The sequence below is a fragment of the Hemibagrus wyckioides genome, linkage group LG28 (genome assembly GCF_019097595.1).
Source record: "Hemibagrus wyckioides isolate EC202008001 linkage group LG28, SWU_Hwy_1.0, whole genome shotgun sequence".
Lineage (NCBI taxonomy): Eukaryota > Metazoa > Chordata > Actinopteri > Siluriformes > Bagridae > Hemibagrus > Hemibagrus wyckioides.
In genome coordinates this window covers 6,883,730-6,908,835 of record NC_080737.1, presented here as the reverse complement: position 1 = coordinate 6,908,835, position 25,106 = coordinate 6,883,730, and the positions used below count along the sequence as shown (strand labels likewise).

Sequence of the window (25,106 nt, the reverse complement as noted above, 5' to 3'; positions counted from 1 at the left end):
CTACTATATTAAAAATGAAAAAAGTAGATAGCATTTTTATATAAACTTCACCAAAAACATTCATTAATTCTGGTCTTCAACCTTATCAAATATGCAGAAATTCTAAAGACTTTCTTAGACTTCTTTACGCTAACCCTAACCATTTGGCACATCTTTGCTCCTCTTGCTCAGCGACATGGGGTGATCATACGTGGGAGGACGTAAGACATCACGCTGGTTTCCTCCTCTGACCTCCGAGGCCATTGGGCCGGAGGTTGAGTGGCTCCATCTTCCTTGGCGCTTGAGTACTGTGACGTTAATCTCTTAAGAGGCTCAGGATGCTTGTACGCTCAGGGAGGGGATGGAGATGTAAGTGAGGAAATGAGGTTGTAGTTTGGCGCTGTCATGGAAAAAAATATTAAGATGTAAGAATAATACTCTTGTCTGATGAGACAGGCCTCCAGCAGGGAGCCAGTGTAGGTTACTGAGGGCAGGAAGTGTCTGTTTGGAGGAGACTGGTGAGAGGCAATGCCTAGATGTCTGATGCAGCAGAAGGTGGGATTTTGCAAAGGCTGAGGTAAAACCTGTGGATTATGAGCTTTGAGGAGACATCTTCAGCCCTAGTGTATAACGCTAATTGAAACGAATAGACTTGCTTGTGCATCAGACAAGCAAATGGTATTGTATCAAAGTAAGTTTATTATGTTTGTCATCTCTTTAGCTCAGCCATGACGCTATTCCTGGTTGAGACAAGCTGCAGCCTCATTGGCTGGCTTTTTCTGTACATTTTGTTGTGTCACGTGAACAGAAAGCGAAATGCCGAGTGGAACTGCAGACTCATCACCCTGCTCCACGGGGTCCTGATAGTTTTGCTAACTGCTTACATCGGATTCGTTGACGGGCCATGGCCATTCACACATGCAGGTGAGTATTAAATGGTATACACTCTTTATAAAAGTTTGTTTGGTTGGTTTTGCTATCTAAAGATTTGTTTTACCCCAAACTATTTCTGGAACCCTTCCATGTAACAAACCACAGTTTCAACTGGACAAAATGATGGTGTACCAGCTTAGAATTCCACGCTCCTGGGTAAACACCTCAGAATTCCTGGCTCCTGGGTTCCTGAACTTGGGTTACTCTCCATGTGGTGTTTCTTACATTCTCCCCATATCCATATAGGTTTTGTCCAGTTTCTCTGGTGTCCTCCCACCTTGAAACATGCTGGTAGGGGGATTGGATATGGTAAATTTTCCTCATCAGAATGGATGTGTGAATGTATCTGTGTGGTCACTTGTGATGGACTGGCATCTCATTCAAGGTGCATTCAAGGTTCTTGTCTCATGACCAGTGTTCCTAGGATTGGTTACCTTGACACTGCACACAATGAAAATATTAATTAGATAAAAGGTTTCAACTGTAAAATTAAATGGTTGATTTCTTAGAATCCCAGATTCAAATCCTGTTTCTTTTCTATTTCTCACTCATTGACACAATACATTGTTTTTTTTTTTTTTTTTACTGTATGCCGTCTACCACATGGTCACTCCACTCCAACATTTTTTCTTCTCCCTAAAAAACCTTGTCTAACTCATGAGCTAATTATGAAACTCTCCAAAAGCTAAACCAGGTACACTAGGTTGCCAAAAGTTTTGGGACGTCTGCCTTTACATGCACATGAATGTAATATGGAGTTCACCCACCCTTTGCAGCTATAACAGCTTCAAGACTTCTGGGAAGGCTTTCCACAAGGTTTAGGAGTGTGTTTATGGGAATTTTTGACCATTCCTCTAGAAGTGCATTTGTGAGGTCAGGCACTGATGTTGGACGAGAAGGCCTGGCTCACAGCCTCCACTCTAATTCATCCCAAAGGTGTTCTATGGGGTTGAGGTCAGGACTCTGTGCAGGCCAGTCAAGTTCCTCCACACCAAACTCGCTCATCCATGTCTTTATGGACCTTTCTTTGTGCACTGGTGTACAGTCATGTTGGAACAGGAAGGGGTCATCTCAAAACTGTTCCCACAAAGTTGGGAGCATGAAATTGTCCAAAATGTCTTGGTATGCTGAAGCATTAATTAGTTCCTTTCACTGGAACTAAGGCCAACCCCTTGAAAACAGCACCTAAACTTATTTGGGTGTCCCAAAACTTTTGGCAATATAGTGTATGTTGGGAGGTGTTGGTGTTGGAGTTGAGAAACAATGATCTAGCATGTAGAAAGCTTGTTCTGTTCACACTGAGTTCAAAGAATTAGATTTTAATAGTAAACACCCAAAAATGTTTACCACAATTATTTCTCTCCACGATCAGTTGAGCATCAAAAGAAACTTCAGGATGTATCCTCAGCCTGTATTTTTCCTTCCTCTCATCTCCAGGCTCAGAAAACACACCACTCCAGATCCTAGCTCTGCTCCTCAGTCTGGGCTACTTCCTCTTTGACATGGCCTGGTGTGTGTACTTCCGTACAGAGGGTCCTGTTATGCTGGCGCATCACACCCTAAGCATCCTGGGCATTGTGTGTGCTCTGGGAATGGGTGAATCAGGCATCGAGGCATGTGCGGTGCTCTTCGGCAGTGAAATCACCAATCCACTCCTGCAGGCCCGCTGGTTCCTCAAGCAGTTGGGCCGCTATGACAGCCTGACCGGTGACTTTGTCGACCTCCTCTTCATCACACTCTTCGCCTGTGTGCGGATCGGCGTTGGTGGCCGGATGCTCTACTGTGAGCTGACGTCTCCTAAACCCAAACTGGTCATGAAGGTGGGTGGGGTGGCCATCTATGCCCTCTCCTGCGTCTTTATGGTGGACATTGCGTGTTTTGCTTCTCGGAAAACTCGCACCAAGTACAGGCGATGGCAGGAAAAACAGAAGCTTAATAATGCTAATGGACAAACTGAGCAGTAAAATAATGTGCTAAAGGCATCGAGCAAGACCCATAACCCTCTTTGCTCCAGGGGTTCTGTATCCCGACAGACCATGAACTCTAACCCCAACTTCCTCAGCTGGGATATATACGAAGAAAAGTACTTCACTCTGCTGTAATGTATCTGTGGCAAAATAAAGGCTTCTTCTTCTTCTAAAGCAGGTGGACAATGAAGGGAACACATTGTTTATGACTTGAAATTTTAATAAAGTACAAAAAATACTGTAGCTTAACAGGACCTGAGCACTAAAGTAGATGTAAAAATATTGATAGTTATTAAGAACATAAGAGATTAATAGCTCTAGAAGTAAACTCTTTTGCAAGAACTTGTGCGACTTTCCACAAATGGTGATTTAGCATAAAGCTGTGAAGCTTTTTTTGCGTGTTGTGACATAAACCATGTTTTTGAATGAAATAAAGTGTTGAAAAAGCGCTGTATTTTTATTAGCCACGAGGGAGTAGCCAAACATGTGCGTCACTTCCGTTATCTCTCTCTCTCTGTCTCTCTGTCTCTCTGTCTCTCTCTCTCTCTCTCTCTGTAACACACAGACACAGAATGCAGTAGCATGGTCGTTATTCTATATATTTATACAATCATTAAAATATACAAAAATATAAGTAAACATTTGAAGAAAATAACGTGTATTTTAAAATATAAACGTAATTGTATTTACTATAATTAAATACTTTGCATTCTGGCCGGACCTGACCTGACTTAAAACGTCCAATGTAAACATTACACACACACACACACACACACACACATCTACAGGCTGTTCATTTTACGTGTAAACGCTTATCTGTGTCACGTTTGTAACGATACACAAAGCCAACCAGCAGGCGGCGGTAATGTCCTCGAAATAAACTCGAGAAAGCTATAATAAAATAAACACCAATCACATTACATTAAAAAATAACCGTGAGAATAAAACACAAAGGCGTTATCTTTGTCTAGTATAGTAGAAAGAAAGAAAGAAAGAAAGAAAGAAAGAAAGAAAGAAAGAAAGAAAGAAAGAAAGAAAGAAAGAAAGGTTTTAAAAATAAGTTGTCTTAGGGGGAAAAAAAGTCAGGCAGAGAACTTTAACATTTGTTTGTGGAGATGTTAAAAGTCCTGTTTGGAACATTATAACAAATAAAACAAAAAAAGGTGATATAAAGCTTATATATTATTAAAAAAAATCCAGAACTTCTTTTTTTTATAGTGCCAAGGTTGACCTTGAAGAGAAAGCCTTTCTAAAAACTCTCGGCACGTATATACTAGGAGAATAAATAATCTTATAAGCATTAATAGCGCTTTAATTGGAGAAGCTTGGGAACGCTTTAAAAACTTTTCTTTATTTTTCTTTCAGTCACTTCTGTTTGTTCATGCAAACACAGCTGTAATTATATTAAATAAATTGTTTGGACAATAATAAGCAGCAGGAAGCTGGTGCATGTGAGAGTAAAGCTCTTGACTGGAACTCGCAGGGACTAACAGCGACACATGTGCGGCTGCGGAAGGATCTCTCACTTCCCAAAAAAAAAAAAAAAAAAAAAACCGAGGGAGTGGTTCGTGTCTGGAGCGCAGGAATCCGTCGATCTAATTTTTGCCTGAAAGTCTGGGAATATGTGGATTTTTTTTTTTTTTTTTGCTGGCCATTTTTTTTAACGAGACTTGTTTTTTTTTTAATGGGAATTTGACTTGCGTGGCATCATTATGCAAGAGCTGATTATTTGCGTTTGGAATCAATAGCGCATAACAGTGCATTTTCGGTGAAAGAAAAGGAAGAGAGGGGAAGAAAAAAAAAAAAAACTACTGAATTTCGGAAGAAAAAAAAAAAAACATGGAGACAAGGAGAGGACTAAAATGACTAAAGCCCAAGTTTGGAATACCGAGGAGCGTTGAGTTGTTTTGTTTGTTATACAGAGGAGGATGTTTCAGTATTAAAGTAAAAACATTTCAGCCGAGTCTCTCTCTCTCTCTCTTTCTTTTCCCACCCTCCCCATGCAAGTCGTTTTTTTTTTTAGGAGGAGGATATCTGAATTACCCCCGACCCCCGTCCCTGTCTGACATCAAAGTTTCTGTGGGGGGGGAAAGTAAGGGAAATGTCGGTGCCTTTTTATGAACGTGAAACTTTGAAGCCGCAGAAACTTTTACACGGGATACGAAGCGTTTTTCTTTACTGAAGGAGGGAGGAGGAGGAGGAGGAGGAGGGAAAAAAAAGAAAGAAAGTGCCATGCTGTTCGGCTAAAAAAAAAAAAAGCAGAGGCCTGGAAACAGCGAGGAAACAACTTTTTTTTTTTAACATGGGGTTTGATTTTTCCCCACGAAAAGGAGACTTAACGCCGATGACACTTTGTTTTCTTTTCCCACAGAAGTGAACGGCGGTCACGTTGCCCGGACGGCGACATTACGGAAAGAAAAACACGCTGTTAGAGGCTACAGAGTAACATTTTGTTGTTTGTTTGTTTTTGTTTTTTTTTTCGTTCATCGGGGACAAAGAAACAAAAAAGAAGAAGAAGGGGGGGAAAAAAACACGGATTAATGGGTGAAAACCAAACAAAATACGAGTTTTTCAAGCTGGGAGTCGACCCTAAGTCAGGGAGTCGTGTAATGCTGAGGCATTCGCTCGAGGGGGTGAAAAGAGTATGCTCCATTTGCTAAAAACCTTTCACCATTCCGTGCAGGTCTTATTTCTGATCATTTTTTTTTGTTGTTGTTGCAGTTTATATGCAGATGACCAGCTCCATTAGTCCACCGAAGTCGAGTCTCCTCATGTGACTTTTTTTGTTTGTTTGTTTTTGTCCATTCGCTGTTCGTGACAGACTTTTCCTTTTCTTTTTGGATAATTAAATAACCTTTTTAAAGTTCATCTTTTGGGAGCACCTTGGTAAAATGCTAGTTGGATAAAGCTGAAAAGGAGGAAAATAACAAGCAAGAAACGGAAGCCCAATGAGCGGCTCACAGTCCACGATAGCTGACAGGTAAATGACACACAATGTATTTGTTTATGTCTTCACTTTAAATGCGGCTCGTTTTGTGTGCGTTATTAATGCAAATACACGCTAATGTGTACTACAGGTGGAGCAGCTTTGTTGTCATGTGCTATACAATGTGTGTACAGTGGAAACACGCTTTCTTTTTTAAGACTATACATCAACATAAAACACACACGCAGTGCATTAGGAGGACTTGTACCTCCATATATGATCAGTTCATATTTCCAATTATACCTGAATTAGCTAGGGGCTACGTTCTGTGGTGCGACGTTTTTTCAGTTCCCCACATTTCACTTAGTTTCTTTTTGCTTGTTGCTAACATTTTTAAACTCATCATGTCTTGTTTTGTGTTATATCACGTATCGTATACACAAGCTCTTGTTGAGACATTATGTAAAGACATGACGCTTAGAGAGAGTTAGCTTGTGCAGCTAGCTTATTTTGCATGTCTGCCATTGAAGCTTGTGTGAAGTCTGTTATGTGACATGGAAATCACACCAGATGTTTCATTTGGTTCAAGTAGTTATATTTATAGTAGTGTGTATATATATATATATACACTATATTGCCAAAAATGTTGGGACACCCCTTCAAGTCAAGGTGTTGTTTCTCAGGGGTTGGGCTCGGCCCCATAGTTCCAGTGAAAGGAACTTTTAATATTTGGTTTTCATGCTCCCAACTTTGTGGGAACAGTTTGGGGATGACCCACTTCCTGTTTCAACATGACTGCACACCAGTGACCAAAGCAAGGTCCATAAAGACATGGATGAGGGAGTTTGGTGTGGAGGAACTTGACTGGCCTGCACAGAGTCCTGACCTCAACCTGATTGAACACCTGTAAGATGAATTAAAGTGGAGACCTTTAAGAGCTAGACCTTCTCATTCAACATTATTACCTGACCTCACAAATGCACTTCTAGAGGAACGGTCAAAAATTCCCATAAACTCGCTCCTAAACCCTGTGGAAAGCCATCCCAGAAGAGTTGAAGCTGTTATAGCAGTAAAGGGCGGGACAACTCCATATTACATTCATGTGCATGTCAAGGTAGATGTCCCAAAACTTTTGACAATATTGTGTGTGTGTGTGTGTGTAGCTATAGCTAGTACTGTGCAGTTGCTATACAATCACAAGTGCGTCATTTGACAAAAACAACACTTCACTGAATATATCATCGAATCAACAGCCAATAGTTATTATTTCTTTTGCTATTTCTTTAAGTAGCTAAGGTTGTGTCAGACATCAACTTGTCATTGATTATTTTCCTATAACTGCACGCTCTGAAGTGTTTTATTCCTTATGTATTCTACAGCTGGCTTGAGTCTTAGACTCTTTCTAGGTGAGGCCGTTAAAAACAGTCAGGCGTCACAAGGAAAACACACGATTGCATGATTAAACCTAAGGCCAGCATGCTATAAAGGTGTGTCTAAGGTTAAGGACAGGATTATTGTTGTGATGCGCCGATCTGACCCAGATCTGCCCTGGACCGATGTTGGCCTGAGACGCTGGATTTCTGTCAGGTTGCATTTTCTCTTGTGATTCTTTTGTGCATTTTGTGATACTCCTTTGCTTAGTAGAATCAGTATTTTTTTTGTCTTTTGGTGACCTTGTAAGGTTTCGAAGGTCAGGATTTGCAGTCTTATGTTGGCTTATTTCCTTTTGCATTGGAATTCAGGCATGGCTTATTTCTGTTACCCAGATTTTTTTCGACAGTAACGAATTTCATGAATGCTTGATTATATTCAGAAGGTAGAAATCCAACCGAATTGATGTTCTGAATAAATACTACACGACTAAGCAAAAAGTTTATTTTTTCTATTTATGTGCTGTAACATAGGTGTTCGTGATACCAATAGACACACGAAAGAAAATAATAAAGCTGGGCGTCCACACAGCACCACCTTTTTAAACTGTCTATCGCAATTTTTCAAAAGAGAGCGGCGCATCCCCGGTTTAACTCATCATTACAGCGTAGCCTTCGGGTCGACGCAGCGGGTGTGAAACAGCTGAGCGCTCTCCTCCATGGCGTCGCATTGCACTCTGGTGAGTCACCTGTCGAGATGAAGGAGACGAACAGGTGTCTCGCTGTGTCTTCAGTCGGCCGCATTGGGCGTCTTCGCCCTGACGAGCCACTATTACATGTCTTTTGTGCCGGTAATGAGGGAGTACATTATAGGTTGCGAAGAAAACAGCAGCGGGAGCTTAGCACGCCTTCGGGTTTGGTATGACGTGTTCTTACACCCATGACATTGATGTCTGATGTGTAAACATAAGCACGTGACATAAATTCTAAAAGGTTATGCTAACCGTTATTCATCTTCTGGTCATGCCAGGACACTTTCGGAAGTTAGGCACTGTTAGTTAGTTGCCACACCGTATGACGTAATAATTCAATCACAGGTCAGAGAGCACTTACAGAAATCTGTGTGTTATCTGGCTAACCTCAGGACACGGATGAGTCAGGGCTTTTCTTCACACGGTGAAGACTCACCTGTCGTCACACACAGAAGTGAGCTGCGTAAACCAGACAGCGCCGCAGCCTTATCTTTTTGTAGACTCGCATAATCTGTGTGGAGATAACAGCTGTGTCATAAACGCATGCAGGTGTGATTGACCTTTCTGTGTCTTGTGGAAGCATGCTTGCAGACCAAGGTGTTGTTTTTGATGATGATGAGGATGGTCAGTGTGATTCCATTACCACTGCATGCATATTTTAGACACGTCCAGTACCTCAGGACTTAACACTCCTTCCTTAACGCTACATACAGCGGCGTGTCTCTCACCCGGGCGAGCTAAATGGGATGCGTCAGTTCATCCTTCTGAAAGCATGTCCCTCACCACAGACCTCCGAGCGCCTGAGTCTAAGCTCGTGACGTGATCCTCCATGACAGCTTGTCTGCCAGCAAGAGCTCTTTCTATTACCACATTTCCCTCTCAGCTGACTAACCATAATCACTCACAGGCTCGCGTCAGCACCACACAGGCAAAACATACAGCATGACCGATTCATTTACCTGAAAATACATAACGTAGCTTATGAAGGGGAAGAGAGAAAGGTTAATAAATAGAAATTAAAATCAAAATGGAAAAATATAATCTTGTCAGATAGTCCCAGAAAATGGGACTTTTGGAAAGAGTGAGAACTTTTGGCAGTCACTGCACTTAACTAGATCATTGACCAGTGGCAGTTTGACCAATCAGTGTCCTTTGCAAGGGGAAAAGCACAATTGCGAAAGATCATGGGGGTATTTTTGTTTAAGTTCTCAATCCCGGGCCTGGTTCTTCCTGCTCTCAACTTAGGATAGACTGGTTAATTAGTTGGAAATCTGTTTATACAAATAATAGTGTTTAAATGAATTGTTTTGTAACAAACAAACCAAAAAAAAAATCACGATTCAGAGCACAGCAGTATTACCAGTCATTATCGTCTTCCAGATTTATATACCCCTTAATTATCGAGAGATGGTGAGTTAGATTCCGCAGATTACTAATCACTAGCCAATCAGCAGGCATGTATGTGGAAGAGGGCAGACTGCATTTTCCTCCATAGCAGTTATCTAAGAATCCAGTCAAATCAGAAATTTCCCCCTTTAAATAACAGCGTAATGTAAATAACAGTTGGAGCTAAAGCATATTTATGAGCATTGTTAACATTTTTAACATTGGAGCTCATTTTAGCCTCCTGTTTTTTTTGCTTTCGACTAAACGTGAGCATGTCGTGACCTTCCTGCCTGCCCGCATTTGCTGAAGAGATGCTGTTGTTTGCCCGTGGCGCTGCTGTTTGCACTGTATATCTGCGCTGTTTGCGAACACCCCGATGCCTGAGGGTTCACACAATACCTCAGTAGTGAATCTACTACTGCTGCTGCTGCTAATTTGGGTCCATTTGATGTCTTAATGGTGCAGGTTCTCCTGTTAAACAATCAGCACTGAGCTCAAAGAGAGAGAGAGGAATGTCGACATCCTTGGAGAAGAATTTCTTTTTCTACTTTAAAACAGAAAAAGATGTTCAAGGTGCACCGCCTTGCTGAAAGCCCACCAAACCGCCTCTTTTGCTTTTCTCAATATCCACGGACGTGATGCTAGCGAGTAGCGGATGTGATTTATGTGTTTTTCTTTCTGGAGCTTTTCTGTTGCTGATTGGATTTTTAAGGCTCCCAAAGAGCTCTCGGGCCTGTAAAAGCTAGCGCTGTGGAGTAATCTCCAGCGAGCAGGCCGCTCACGTCAGCCAAACATGAACCAAATGGCTCTTATTTATCTCTGCTTTTTCCAGCACATGTTCGCTCATCAACAGACTTTTAACAGACTACTGTTTGATGGAGGGAATCCGCCTGACAAGCCGCTTAGATCTGGAAGAGGTTGTTTTTTTTGTTTTTTTTTTTCTTCTTTACTCCTCATACAAACAAGAAATCCTGACAGCTTGAGAAATTACGATATTTACTCTCCTGTTGTGTAACCCTGAGCCCGTTCTGCTACAGACATTCGTCTTGGTTTTGGCCGTCCAATACCTCGCGATGCAGAAATGTCTCCTTAAATAAGTGTTTGGCCAAACGTATCCTTGGCCATCATTTAAAAATAACTAACCGCAAGATTGACAGCAGCGTCTCCGCGGCAACGCAAACAACCCCTCGACGGCGCTCAAAACGTGCAGGAGTGACAGCGGACCTTCCGCATGAGTCATGAGGATCTTGTGCATGTTTCTAGCAGCGTGGTCCTCACAGAAAGTGGAAAACTTCGGTCAGCTTGTGGTTTACGTGGTCCGCACTGCTGCTTCAGCCTTCCAGCGACTCCGATCAGCCGGGCGTGGAGCTGTGAAATGTAAAAGTTTAATATTATAGATTAAAAAGTGCTTTGCTCCATTGCTTCTTATTGACTTGTCATGCAACATGATGCAGAGTTTTGTGATACAAGTATCAAAAAACGTCAGAAATCCATAGTTCTGGCTTTCTATTATTAAAACTTGTTACATAACGAGGAATTAAGGACGTATGGTGGATAATAGATTAGGTTTATATATCAATCTTTTTAGTGAGTTCTCTGTAATTCATTCTGTCTGTCTATTTATCTGTGTGAAAATATATCTACAGCGTTTCTAGCCCCGAGAAAAGGATCTGAGAAACCGGACAGCACTGAGACGCCCCACAGAGCTGTTCTGTGTCTCAGCATCTCACTGATCTGTTGAACTCAACCCCGAACATCCCGCCCCCCCATCGCCCCTCGCCTCTCGCCTCTCGGGAAGTGGTGACATCACTGATAAACAATGTCTGTCAGCCGGGCCAGCGCAACAGCCCGTCCCGTCAGAGCGGCAGGCCACCAGCAAAGCATGGTGGGAAGGGGAAGAACAGTTTCATGCTCCAGGTTTGCATCCTGGCTCTGACGTTAGTAACGGAAACGGGAAGTTTGCAACGCAAATCCATATCCTGTAGCTCATACACGCTGTCATTAATATCAACGTCCACTGTGATTCAATGTATCAGATTCTCTAGAGGATAACTGAATTGGGTTTGTCACTTTAGAGTGCTGTTATTAGGTTACACATGTAACACTAGAAAGTCGTTCTATGAGTCGGAGCAGATGATGGTGGTGATGAACCTCCCACCGTAATAACAGGCTCTTGCTATTGTGACATTCGAGCCTGAAATGAGCTTGTCTGGCAGGTCCAACGTGGTCCCGCATCATTTTTTTATTTTTTTTTTGCACTCTAGGACAAGGAAGCAGGGTTGCCAAGTCTGCGTGACAAACCCAGCCCAGTTCCAAAGCCTAAAATGAGTTTAAGGTTTACAGTTGGTTACGCCCTGCCAGAAACACTATTAAACAGGAAAGCATGACTACTGTTGACAGACGTTTGAACAAAGTAGCAATAAACGATTAACAAAGTAGTGCTGCAACCAGACAGTTCATGTGACAGGCAGTAGTCTTTGTTTCCCATTACAATAGACTCCATGTATTAAAGCAGATAAATTATTATTCACTTTCTCTGGGCTTCCAATGATTGTTCTGGCTGCAATAAAATTTTTCATGTAAGGTAACTCACTGATCACGCAACAGTAATTCAGTAAGGATAAAGAAAATGAAAGGAGCAGAGGTTAATATGTGTCTTTGGTAGCTGTAATGGCCAAGCTGCATTATTGGAAGATTTAGCAAAGCAGTCTTTCACTGTTCAGTCATCATTTTGTTGTTGGCGGTTCACTGCGAGCGTTTTGCTGCGCATCACCGTAGACGTAAATATGAAAAACGTGTATGTATCTGCTGCATGTTATAAGTTTGGTTTGGCTACTTAAATCACTTACAGCTTCAATAAAAGAGGAAGCGTGATGAGAATAGATCACGAAAATTGTAGCTTAGTGTTTAAATTTGGCGTACGTTACAGAACCTTTGAAATAGACAAAAGCACAGCATATGAGGCAGGACGGGGCTGTTAAAGGGTCTGATCTGACCCCCTGAGAAATTCGGACGGTCAGTTAAAATAGTCTCACGGATTGTAATCGAATTGAACAAATCATAAGAGTCTCTGTTGTTCCGGTTAAAGTCGGACAAAACTGCAGACAAAAATGTGTTAATGATGGAATTCTTCATTAACAAGCTACAAATTTGACGCTGTAGCCCTGTCTCTTTACAAAAGAACTAATTTAGCAGTGTGAGCATTTACGCAATCACAACTTTCTTTTTGTGTTTGTTAGATAATTTTGCAAAGTAAACTGATTTAATAAAATCCAGCCCACTTGTCATTGACAGCACTCAGCTGGTGGCCACCTTAGTCAGCGTTTACTTTCTGTTTCAGCAGCTGACATTGAGAAGGGTTTTGTGTGCGAGTGTGAGAGAGAACATGAGTGCATGCCAAGAAGATTAAAATAACACCACAATACTGTGATTATCTGAAGCACTGACATCACCTTATTTTTGCTCACTGATCGTAAATGATCTAAATATGATAGGTTGTTTTTGGCAGAACCGACAAATAACGCCCGCCGAAGACGAGTTGATTCACAGCTTACGTGTCTGAGTCAAGAGACCAATCATGAAATCTAATCTAAAGCACCACAGTCTCAGAACAGAGGTAAAAACGCGCTTTTGCGCTTCGTCAGACCTCGGACTGTTTAAGAAAACCGGAGTGTGTTGTGCTTTCGGACATGCCTCAGCGTGTCGGGCAGACTGAAGCCTGTCCTAGTAGTGGACCACACCTCAGATGGAGAAACCAGCTCATAAATACCTGCGAAACCTGCGATACTTGCTAATAGAAGCAAACGTTTAAAAGAAAAAAATAAATCCTAATATCAGAACTGTTTGTGACAGAATGTGGAATTTCCTTTGAAAATAAAAAAAACGAATGGAAAAACGTTGAGGTTTGGGAGGAGTATCCAGATAGAGCCGAGACGCGCCAAAGAAGGTGAAGGGGTTTCCGTGGTGAAGTCGGAGCTAAACAGGAAGTCGTTGCAGGCAGCAGTAATTAAGCCGAGGTCCGAGACGGTTGTTATTTCAGAGATATACTCTGTTTACGCTCTGAACTATAAGAGCTTAGAGAAAACAACTGATACAATGAAATTTTGTAGTTTGATTTTGAAACGTTGATGTATTTCTTTCTGAAACAGGAAGTCAGTTTGATGGCTCGATGTTAGCAGACTCTGATGTAGTTACCATGTTGTAGCAAATTCTTATACTGTTTATTTTTTAATTAAGAAATGTGCAGCGTCGTTAATACAACAGTACTGATTTGATTGATTAGCGTTGATGCTTGCTGATTAATTAACTCAGCAGTGCACTGGGGAATGTTCCTGATGATTATTCAGTCTAATTAGTCAAGCTTCGAGCAGGAACCTGACGTGTGAACGCAATACCAGCTCATGCACATAAATGACTGGGATTATTAGAATAACATTTGAAATCTTTTCACTATGGAAAACTAATTCTGTTGTGACCAGCACAGGTTGAAAACATCTCGGTCATACATGTTGCACCTCGCTACCTGATCCATCTCCACTAGTTCAGGGCAGTGGAAGGCGACCAATTCGGACTCGAAAGTGAGACAGAGACCCTGCTTTATGACGCTGCCTTAGACAAAGAATCCTCTAGATAAAAAGGTTGCTTTTTGGGCTATAAGGATGTTGGAGGAGCTTCGATGTTATAACACTGATCAGGCATAACATTATGACCACCTGCCTAATATTTTCTTGATATTGTCTTCTATCAGAACCACCATTAACTTCTTCAGCAATTTGAGCAACAGTAGCTCGTCTGTTGGATCAGATCACACAGGCCTTCGCTCCCCACGTGCATCAATGAGCCTTGGCCGGCCATGACCCTGTCTCCGGTTCACCACTGTTCCTTCCTCGGACCACTTTTGATAGATACTGACCACTGTAGACCGGGAACACCCCACAAGAGCTGCAGTTTTGGAGATGCTCTGATCCAGTCGTCTAGCCATCACAATTCGGCCCTTCGTCAAACTCGCTCAAATCCTTACGCTTGTCCATTTTTCCTGCTTCTAACACATCAACTTTGAGGACAAAATAATATATCCCACCCACTAACAGGTGCCATGATGAGATCAAAAGTCTTATTCACTTCACCTGTCACACCAATAAGGCATAACATTATGACCAGTAAGTTATAAGTTATATTTATTTTCATTAACAGTCTAGCTTAAAGAAGCATTGAAGCCGGAGTTGTCATTTGTCGCCATTGGTTAAGGGAAATGTAGCTGGACGTACTCTTTTCTAATGTTTATTAACATTTAATAGTATTAATAAAATAGTCCAATAGCAATAGATTTTGTTCTAACTGTGGATTTGACATGGTGGCTTTTTAACATAAGAGAAGACATGGAGTACATGCTCTAGCACTGATCGACAGCCTTGAGAATGTTATTATAAGTGAAAGAATGATTGGTGGGATGAGAATCTCTTCCTGAAAACAGGAATAGAACAAAAACATCATCTTTTTTTAAAATTTTTTTAATTATTATTATTTCTCAGAACCTCCCGGTCATTTTGTTCAGTTCTACAATATTGGCAGCGTTGTCTTCACCACTGATGTGTCTGTTCTGTTCAAATACAAAATCGCATCATATTTTCCTTGTTTGGGAACACCTGTGATTCACTCGCTTCACTACAGTACCATTTTTTTATTTATTTTTTTTTTACCTGAGAATCGTACCTTCTTAGCTAGTAGCGTACAACTGTTCTCAATTACACACCGAAAACCACAAGTCCAGTCATTTTTATTACAAATCAGTAGTTATTCATGCAGAACTTGCAAAATCCGCAGTTCAAAGGGATTAGTCATCCACAGTGTTTTAGACACTACTTCAGCGTTAATGTCTGTCTGAGTGTTAATGTCCGCTTAATAAGTAACCCCGCACCGTAACCCCGGGTTAATATCCTGCCTATTAGACATACATCTGTGCTCTGCTGTTTACGCATCCAACAGCAAGTGGCTGAACAGGACAGTGTGACTGTCCTCTTTAAAACGGAGGAGGAAATGGCTTTTGGAGAGAGCGGGTTGGCTTTTCGGTTGTGGATCTGGCGCTCAGCCCACCGACTCTTCCAGCTGCGTCACTATGGAAACTGCCAGTAAATCTGCAGAAGTATTCCCATCCTCGTCTTGGCAGCAGACCTCAGCTTGGCATAGCTTCCTGCTTCGACTGCGTCATGCCCAGGCTAGCGGAAGGAGCTGATGAGTGAGCTGCGGAGCAGATAAAGCGCTGATCTCAGGTCAGATTTGTGCTGTCTCGTGGTTATCTTTGTGTTTGCATGTCGAATTGGCAGCACTGATTCTCGATCAGCACAAGAAAGGTGACGAGCTGAAGGAAAAAACAACCAGGGGAGCTAGAACAGCTTGGCTTTGGAGTTGTACTGGAAAGATGATGGCTTTCTTCCGCAGGTTTTTGTTGCGGTGGTGGTGGTGGTGGTTGAGATCTGGTGACTCTCAAGACCATTCTGCACAAATTCTTACATGTACAAAACCATTCAGTGAATCTTGTGCCTTGTCGAAGGGGGCGGGGTCATCTTGGGACAGACCATGACCATCAGGAGAGTCAGTGGCTTGTAATGTGTGAGGCAGCTCATGCTTGTTCAGCTGTGTGTGCTTGAAGAAGGGCTATCAGTTATGCTAGAGGAGAGCACAATTAAAGGAAAGCGATGCGTTTCCTCGTCCGCACACACAAGCTCACAGAGGCTGATGATTGGCAGGGGAGAGGGAGTGTACAATTCCCTGCCTGAGTAATGACAGAGCTAGTGTGTTTTTTAGTGTCTCTAGCTGCATGGAGACACATTTTTGCTGTACTTAGTAATTTGCTTCAATTATGCTAAACATTTGTTGGGAAACACAACAAGAAATCTCTACTGTTTAATATAAATTTATTAGTTTGTTTATTTATTTATTTAAATACCAAATTTTAATCCCAATAAATCCGATTATGTTGGATTCATTTTCTGTATCACACTCTGGAAATATGGCAGTTTGTTAGTGAACCTGTACATAATGCTACCTAGTGGAAACAAGACCTTTTTATTTACTGTACTTTATTACGATGTGCAGATCTTCTCTGTCTTCAGCTGTATTCAACAGAAACTATATTTGTACAAAGCGGCAGTGACTCACAGTCTCCAGCACGCTAACGTCTATAAATCTGTGGGAATATGGCGAACGTGGAAAATGTATTCAGGAAAATTGGTTTTCGGCTCGCTGCCTCGTGCATCGACCAGATGGCTCTTAGAGAGAAATTAAAAGGTATTCTAAACATGGCAAGACAATGTGATCAGCGTATATAGCCAGCACATATTTATCTGATTTGGTGACTAAGTGTGAATACTTGAAGTGATTTATTTGAAAGCTCTGTGTAACGTACTGGCTGGGCAATCCGAGCTCATTGAATTTTTCACTGGAATTTTGTAGGAGAACCTGATTGGTTAAGGTCCTTCTGGTTTCCGTGGATACAAACACAGCTGGTGTCGTGAGTTATCATTGTTATCATCTTGCTAAATATCGCGGTATAGCAGACGATTTCTCTGCCATGAAAAGTGAGTCAGGGCACACATTAATCTGGAATGATCTGTGCAGGCCTTTTTTTGATCCCTCCAGTATGATTGGACATCTCCAGGAAGCCCTGCCCCCTTCCATTTCACATTTCCTCCCTGTAAATTAAAACCATTCTGAGTTTGTTAGTGTGCAGTAAAGTCCATTTAAGTATGTTAGACCAAGCCTGAGAACCTGCGAGCGAGAAAAATCATTGTCAATCAAGCAAGAAAACACGATACCTTATAGCTGAAAAGTTACCCTCTGGGTAGATAAAGTTTGTTTTTAGCTTTGTCAGCTGATTATTTTTTATAAACCAGAAAATGTGAGCATGGGTAAAGAAAAGCTTATGTAATCAAACAAACATATTGAGAAACATAATCAATAGTAGTAGGTAGTGTTGGTTGAGAACGACACAAGTGGGACGATCCTACCCCCTCCCCCAATCTCCCCTCCCTCCACACTGCTGAGATATTTTCTTCTACTATCATTCCTGTCCAACTTGTTTGCTGGCTTGTATTTGGTGTATAGCAGGACAACCAGCCTACAAGTCACCCTGTGCATATTTTGGCATCAACAATACATGCCGCGCATGTTAAAGGTTTATGGTGTCTAGACTCGCATCTCGAGAGATGTGGAGTATGCAGCAGAGTTCAGGTGGAATTCATTTTGGCATGAGTGTACCCAGAAACTTGTAATTTTATTGAGTGTTTCCTATAAATGACCCTGATTTGAGGAGGGGGGAAAGTTGCTGGAATCACATATAGATCTGGAAACACACACACACCACTTGGGTGAGGTTCTGTTCTGCCAAAGTGAGTAGATTTTGGGAATGGTGGCCAAAACGATGTTTTAATTAGCCTAGAAATAGGATGCTTGATCAGACTTGTCCATTCTCAGGTGGTGTTTGGCATCTTGGCAACACACAACGTTGAAATTTGGTCCAAAAATACTTGTCTTAGCCAACATAAAGCCTCTATATTGCATTTGAATATTTAGCACATAGTTCCATTTTGTTAAGAATAGGATCGAGTGGATCGTTTTATCCCACGTATTAGCCTTTAGCATATGAAAGCTCTTATACAGGAAGCTGGCTGGCTGATGGGTGGGGATTGTAAAGTGACCAAAAGTGGAAGAAGGGTAGGGGACTAGCTTCTAAATCCAAAAACTCAAAGCACAAATAGGGTAGCGTGTTGGAGATGGGTAGTAATTAATCAAGTGACTTATTAGGTCAGTTTATGCAGCCGAGTAGTTTTGTACATGTGTGTCGCTGGAGGAACTGCACCTGGACCCAAACCAGTTCCATCATCCTTATTTTCCCCATCCCTCTTTCTTTCCATCCTCTTTCTGTCCCCCTGGAGTGTTGCTTTCCTTCAGTTTCCATCTCTGTACAGGCCAGTGAAGCGAGTCTCAACAAGAGGCACGCCCCTGATGGCTATCACCGCTGGGCACAGCTGGCTGTGTCTGCCCCTGTGAGGAAGATAAGACGCTCGCGGCCGGTCCCACCCTGCTCCACCTTCCGCACAACATCCTGCTGCGTTAGATCATTCAAACTCAGGGTTTAGGCACCGCCAGAGTTTAGTGCCTTTATAGATATATTGTATATCAAATGCCACAGATACTGGATGACCAGTCACATTGCCGGATGCTTGATCTGTATCTTGGAGATGACATCTTGGAGTTTTGTCTTATTTAGGCGGTAGATAGGAAGTAGTGTAGCTACTTCAGCATGGGGTGCTTTCATTTGACCTTACAAACTAAGAAATGCCATAACCATAGTAATTTGCTTGAATGTTGTCATCAATATAAACACAGAGTAAATCTGTTCTGTATGTTTTAGTTTAAAGCTTATTAGCAGACATGAAATGTGCACACTTTCATCACAATTTCAACCCACTGTGGTTGTCTGCCATCATCCGGCACATAGCTGTACACTGTAATGCCCTATAATTAGTGCTGTAATTATGTGGATATCCTTGATCATAATGCTTGCTCGAGCTCAGAGAATAGACCTGGCACAGGGAAAGAAAGTATGTCATATGAGCACATCAAGGTTGTCGGATGTGTTCTGCCCTCGGATTACAATTATAGATTTTTTTTTTCTTATAGTTTGGGTTATTGAGCTCATTTGAACACTGGGCCCTATGATGGCACAGCCATCTGTGGTCAGGGGTCCGGATAGTATATTCTGTCTCCTCTGTCAATTACAGCAATGCGAGCCAATCCCAGGCGCTCTTGTATGTGGAAGGGTGTGGATAGTGCTTTCCTCTGAGGGTATTGCACCACCCAGTGACACAGCATGAGCAGCAGACCAACAGAGTGCGGTTGGATGGCTTCACCCTCATAGCCGTCACCTCCCTGGATTGGTGGCTGTTGTCCCCAAATAATAGCTAACTGGTGGGCAGGAATCGGTTCAGACTAAATTAGGGAGAAAATGCCTCAGTCGAATGTGTAAATTAATCCAGACACAATTACAGAGAGTTTAAAGTTAAAGATTTTTAGCACTGGGAGACGCTATAACACGACGGTTACATCAAAAAGATATCAAGAAACGTTCAGGTGCAGCATGACCATTGAAATATGATGTGGAAATATCAAATAAGGCTGCCCTAGTTATATTTAAAAAACTCCTTCCTTCCTCAAAATGTAAATTCGTACGCTGACGCTGTGATTTTCTAAACTCCTTCTGTTATCATACTGTGGATTTTCCCACACGGTTCTACCCCCCCTGTTTGTTTTATAGTTTTACCGCAAACCCGGGCACTAAAAGCACGAGCAGTCAGTTCCCACACCTGAATAAGCTTCAGCTGCACGGGACCATTGAAACCACACTGCGCTCTCTAAGTAATGGGCAACAAAAGCAACTGCTGAGCCCGGGCTTTTGTTTTTGTTCCCCGAACAAAGTGCACAAGCCGACCTCCAGCGGAGAGGGAGGGCGACGTGGCCGCTAATGGGACTGATAAACTCGAGCAGACAGGCAGGAGAGGAACCTGCGGCTCACTCAGAAAACTGCCTGACAGCTGAGAGCTTTAAGGTGGACTTTAGTTTCTGTGGCCTGTTTTTAGTTTCCCCTCTTCCTCTCTCTCTCTCTCTCTCTCTCTCTCTCTCTCTCTTTTTTTAAAGTTTTAAGCAGGCCAGTACTCAAATTCTATCACCATCCAAATCTAAGTTAAACATCATTGAGGTGAATGTAACTTTGAAAGCTTGCTATTTCATTGTTCATGTATTTTTTTGATAAAAGGTTAATAAAAGTAGAGGGAAACAAAACATCCTAAATCAGATTTCACTACTTGCTTAATTATTTCACTTCCAACTCCGACACAAGCGTGTTTCTGATGAGTCAACTCTTCACTTTACTTCTGACTTTCCTCTTGACTCTGCTTCTGACTCTATGCTCGAATTTGTGGTTTTCTCTGCTCTTGAATATGCTTCTGTCTTCAATTCTGACTTCTCTTCCGATTTTGATTTTGACTTTCACTTCGACTTCGACTCTCCTTCCTTCTCTGTTCCCAACTTTGGTTCCAGCTCTGCCCTTGCCTGCACTCCTGACTCAACTCCATCCTTTACTCGTCACTCCATTTCACACAAATTCCATTTCACACATTTCCCTGTCCTAGCAGATCAAATACATAATGATTCAAAAAAAGTTATATTTATATTAAAAAAAAGTTGTTTTTCTGGAAAATATGTCTCAGGAAAACACAATCACACTATGTCTTATTTATTTAATTCTAAAGTTTGCTTTTCCAAAAGTCCTACATCCTATGTGGTCTGTAAATCAATATAAAATATTAGATAATATTATTTGGTACTGCATATTGGGACTCACAATACTCCAATGGTTAATGATTTGTGTAACTGCTTAAACATCCAGGACTCCCATCCCTCATAAAAGTCTTTCTTAGTAGTCATATGGTAATTACTGAAGAATAACCTGAGAGTTTAGGAGTTAAATAGAATCAGTATAAACAGAAAAACCCCAGTGAGGTATTTTATATTACCCTGAATGTTGTCTGATCACTTATCAGCCCATTAGTCAGATTTGAACCCTTAATTTGTAACTTCCAGGTCACATTACTGCCTTATTTTCCCCTCTCGGAATGGTATGCATGCTCAGATAGATTTATCTTCTAAGGCCTGGCTGTGAAAAAGCCTGCACTCGGAACATCCCTCAGGAATTGGTCTGGTATTTTCGGCATCTAAGACATGAGAGCTTTGTTGCGCCGTTTTTTTGCTCCCTTTTTGTAATCAAACTGCTAAAAATAGTGCCTGGCTCTGGTCACTCCCTGAGATATCATTGTTTTTCTGGAGTTTTCTTTCCTGGTTCGTCTAGAAAAGCTTAAAGGAACATCGAGTTCCTGCCGAATACATCACCATGGTGCTGCTGAGTTGTTGATCCTAATTGGTCAGGAGGTGTTGCTTTAATTTTCTCATTCAGCACTTCTGACCAGGAGTTCCAGCTGCAAAGCAAATCACAGATTTAGATTAACAAGGAAAAAGAAAAACAAACTGAACGAGACAGCTGTTTACTTAACGTTTATGGATGGAGTCACCAGTGTCAGGGCTTCGTAACGGTTTTCCACCCCAGGACAGTCTTCAGGGAAGAGGACTCCTTGTTAACGTGACAGGCTGTGTTTTTTGTTTTATTTGAAAACTGAGAAAGCCGAGAGCTTAGCGAGGGTACGACAGCACTTTGTGTCCAACCGAAAACATTGCGCTATAATTTAATCTATATATTGTTTCTAGTCTGTCGTTTCCTTTGCGCAAGTACGTGCCGCTCAGGTTTCGGACAAGTTGCTGCCCGAAAAAACATGTCATGTTCATTTTCACTCCTCCAGACCACAGCCATCTGATGTTTTCATCTCTGGCTGCGGCCCTTAGCAGAGGGGATTATGTCCTTGCTGTGTTTACCATAAATCTGTAATTAGCTGACTTTAAGTGCTCTCCACTGCAGGCACTGTTGAAAGAGGTTGCCAAAGCGGAGGGCTCAGATCCCTAGATCCTGTCAACGTCCTCCACGTCGCACCAGCTGCTTCCTAAAGCCACTGCAACTTGAGGCATTATCAGGCTGCTCTACTCCTAATGAGAGGGGAGACAAAACATAAAACATAGTTTAAGAAAAATAAATCCCCTTTTTCTTGTATGTTTGTATGACGTACACTGACCAGCTAGAACATGAAAACTTCCCGCCCAGTTGTGTAGGTCCAATTTGTGCCACCAAACAGCTCTGACCCTTCGAGGCATGGACTCCTCCAGACCTCTGAAGGTTTGCAGCAGCAGATCCTTTAAGTGCTGTAAGTTGTGAGAAGGGGCCTCCATGGATTAGACTTGTTTGTCCAGCAGGTCCCACAGATGCTTGATCAGATTGGGGTCTGGTGAATTTGGAGGCCAAGTCAACACCTTGAACTCTGTCATGAATCCATTCCTGAGTAATTTTTGTGGTCATTGTGACAGGGTGTATTACCCTGCTGAAAGAGACCACTGCCACTAGTACTTGGTCTGCAACAATGAGTAGATAGGTACTTGTCAAAGTATCCAAGGTTTCCTACTGGAACATTGCCCAGTGCTTCAGACTGCCTCCACTGGTTTGCCTTCTTTCCATAGTGCGTCCTGGTGCCATTTCTTCCCCAGGTAAACGGTGCACCCGGAGGACATGGCTAATTTCTTCCATCTAACCTTCACTACTTGGGCCTAATCATAGTCACACAGGTTCTTACACTTGCCTGTCCTGCTTCCAACACATCAACTCCGAGACCTGACTGTTCACTTGCTGCCTAATATATATCACACCTTTTAACAGGTGCCATTGTAATGAGAAAATATTCACGTTACCTGTCAGTGGTTTTAATGTTATGGCTGGTTGGTGTATATCACCATGTTCAGATTTTCAAACATTTGATTTATTCCATTTATAAAAGTTTTCCAGTAGATGTACCAGTTGGAAGAACATTGGTGCTCGTTTGTTACTTTCCATGTTTCGACCAAGTTTTAATGCTTGATTGGATTTTCACCTTGGATGCCCCTTGCTCCTTTGCTCTTTAGCAATACACTCTCTTCGTAGTCAGATGATTATCAGTCAGCAAAAGTATTGGCGCAAAAATATTGATTTACTTGTTCAGCTGCCAAAAACGAGTAACACCAACACAAAAGGTCAATGTACATAAACACACACATATATATATATATATATATATATATATATATATATATATATATATATATATATATATATATATATATATATATATATATATATATATATATATATACATATACACACACACACTCTCTTAGGCACGTTGTGGTCATTACGTTCATCACCACATCCAAGACAAGATGAAGGAAGAGTTTAAACACCAGCAAACGGAACAAAGATATGTTTAGCTAGTTAAACAATAGATGGATGGATGGATAGTTTCAGAGAAGAATTATAAATTGGAACTCCAGAACCAGATAACCTTGTAGAATGTTCTGAAAACAAACTTTCTTCTAATGACCATGTAAGCAAGCTAAATGTGTTTCCAAACAGCAGCAGCGTTATTACCCCAATCACAGGTCTGTTGTTTATTGTAGGCAACAGTAGCAGACAAATAATATTTGATGCAAAAGCAGTGAGCAGGTCAATATTTTTAAAATGGGTTAATGTTGTGTTTTTTTTTTTTTTTTTTTTTTTGTAGACCCCAGCATGTGCTCTGCTTATGGAGAAATGCGTGCACACCACTGTTTAATTGCTCACCAGTCCAGCTGGCAAATCCTTTTGTCTGGGTTTTGTATGGTAGAGAGGATAATATCTGGCAACCCTGCTCATGAGCTTTAGAGTATCTTTGATGCTCCACATGACAATAAAACCATGCACCTGCACAACTTTTTTGTCGAAATCTTCTACCTGTACATTTATTGCCTAATTTAAACCACTACTACCACCCTGACCATGCAGTTAAACGATGACAAATGAGGTCTTTGTTTGTCCTGGGAAGGTTCATGCTCTAGCATGCTTGAGGCCGCAGCACATGAAAATAGAAACCTCCCACTTCACTCACGTGACATCGTGTTGCTTTGTTGGGTCTACTCTCCAATAGATTGCCCTCTAGTCACAAACAGGCCACCTTCTATTCATGTTTGTATCAGTTTAGGCTCTGAAAGTGGGGTCTGGGGACACTTCTGTCAAGAATAATCAAAGGGTCCTTTATTTATTTATTTATTTATTTATTTAAATTATTATTATTATTTTGGGGTCCATGCACCAGAAGTGAACTGAGATGGTGGAAAGTCAATTAATCAATACCAGTTGAGTCTACAAAAATTTTTACGAGAGCTGCATGTTATCCGGTCAGTCTGAATAACGAACTTGGGTTACATTTCAAACTAATTTAATTGGATGGATTTTTTTATTTTATTTTTTTTTCCCTGCACCAACACAAACTTGACTACTACATCCTCACCATCTGAGATTCAGGCACTGGTTTAAAAAATCAGTTTTTACATATACAAGTTTAAAGCAAATCTCCTTGCTTCATTAAGTCGTTTTTGTTTCCTCTCCTCGTTTTTTGTGTGTTCTAAAAGCACAGCATAACTGCTACCTATAGCAGCATTTTTTTTGCCTGTTCACATGCCTGGATATGTAATTTATTAAAGCGTTATAGCATGCTCTAGCCTCAGGTTAGTGTTTGTACTAGTTTATTATAAGACTGAGGAATAATGCTCCACTTTACAGAGTCGGTGTTGGAGCTAGAAGCGAAAATATGGATGGGAAATCCAAATGGAAGCTGTGAGTTGCTTTGTCTTGATTGGTTTAGTTTTTCTACTTTTCATCTTTACATTCAAGGTGTTTTTTTTTCTAGTTCAGAGTTAAAGGAAAATATCTTAAACAAAATACCTACAAGATGGATCTTGACCATGAGTAATTGTTTAAACTGATGTGTGTTGATGCTCAGTGCTAGCTGCTAGACCAGTTCAGCAAACCATGTTCTGACTGCAGGCTCGGGCTTGCTTACTCCTAAACCCTGTAAAGACCTCAGACGGTCAGGGAAACAAATATTGTGTATATTGCAACAAATTCAGCCTTTTAAGAACGTTAAGTTGAGTCCTAAGTAAAGCCTTTTCAATCCTTTTTTTTTTTTTTTTTGGATAAATTTGAACACCAGTTTCAGCTTCACTCATGTTTCCTCTCGTAAGGAAGTTGCCGCGTTTCCTCTTGCTGATTTTTTTTTCGGCACACAGA

The 25,106-nt window shown here is 41.5% G+C and overlaps 2 protein-coding genes across 7 annotated transcripts in view; both read left to right on the top strand.

Moving 5' to 3' along the window:
- The first annotated feature begins 670 nt into the window (after positions 1-670).
- On the top strand, positions 671-3,004 carry tlcd5b (TLC domain containing 5b). Its single transcript, XM_058383840.1, has 2 exons — positions 671-903; positions 2,350-3,004. The coding sequence occupies exons 1-2, from the start codon at positions 708-710 to the stop codon at positions 2,874-2,876; spliced, it is 723 nt and encodes a 240-aa protein (XP_058239823.1). The 5' UTR covers positions 671-707; the 3' UTR covers positions 2,877-3,004.
- Positions 3,005-4,434: 1,430 nt separating this feature from the next.
- The window catches only part of arhgef12b (Rho guanine nucleotide exchange factor (GEF) 12b), a 54,507-nt gene continuing 33,835 nt past the window's right edge, over positions 4,435-25,106 (top strand). For 5 of the 6 annotated variants that reach the window (XM_058383864.1, XM_058383863.1, XM_058383862.1 and 2 more), the window contains exon 1: positions 4,435-5,859. In XM_058383864.1, the coding sequence (XP_058239847.1) occupies positions 5,828-5,859 (32 nt within the window). In that variant the 5' untranslated portion in view covers positions 4,435-5,827. Of the gene's footprint in view, positions 5,860-15,484; positions 15,583-25,106 lie in introns of those variants that run through there. The other variant, XM_058383865.1, reaches the window with a different exon arrangement.

Excerpts from the sequence above, each read along its gene's own strand:
- tlcd5b (XM_058383840.1), top strand. The coding sequence starts at position 708 with ATGACGCTATTCCTGGTTGAGACAAGCTGCAGCCTCATTGGCTGGCTT. Across the intron at positions 904-2,349 it reads ATGGCCATTCACACATGCAG|GCTCAGAAAACACACCACTC; the intron begins GTGAGTATTAAA and ends TCTCATCTCCAG.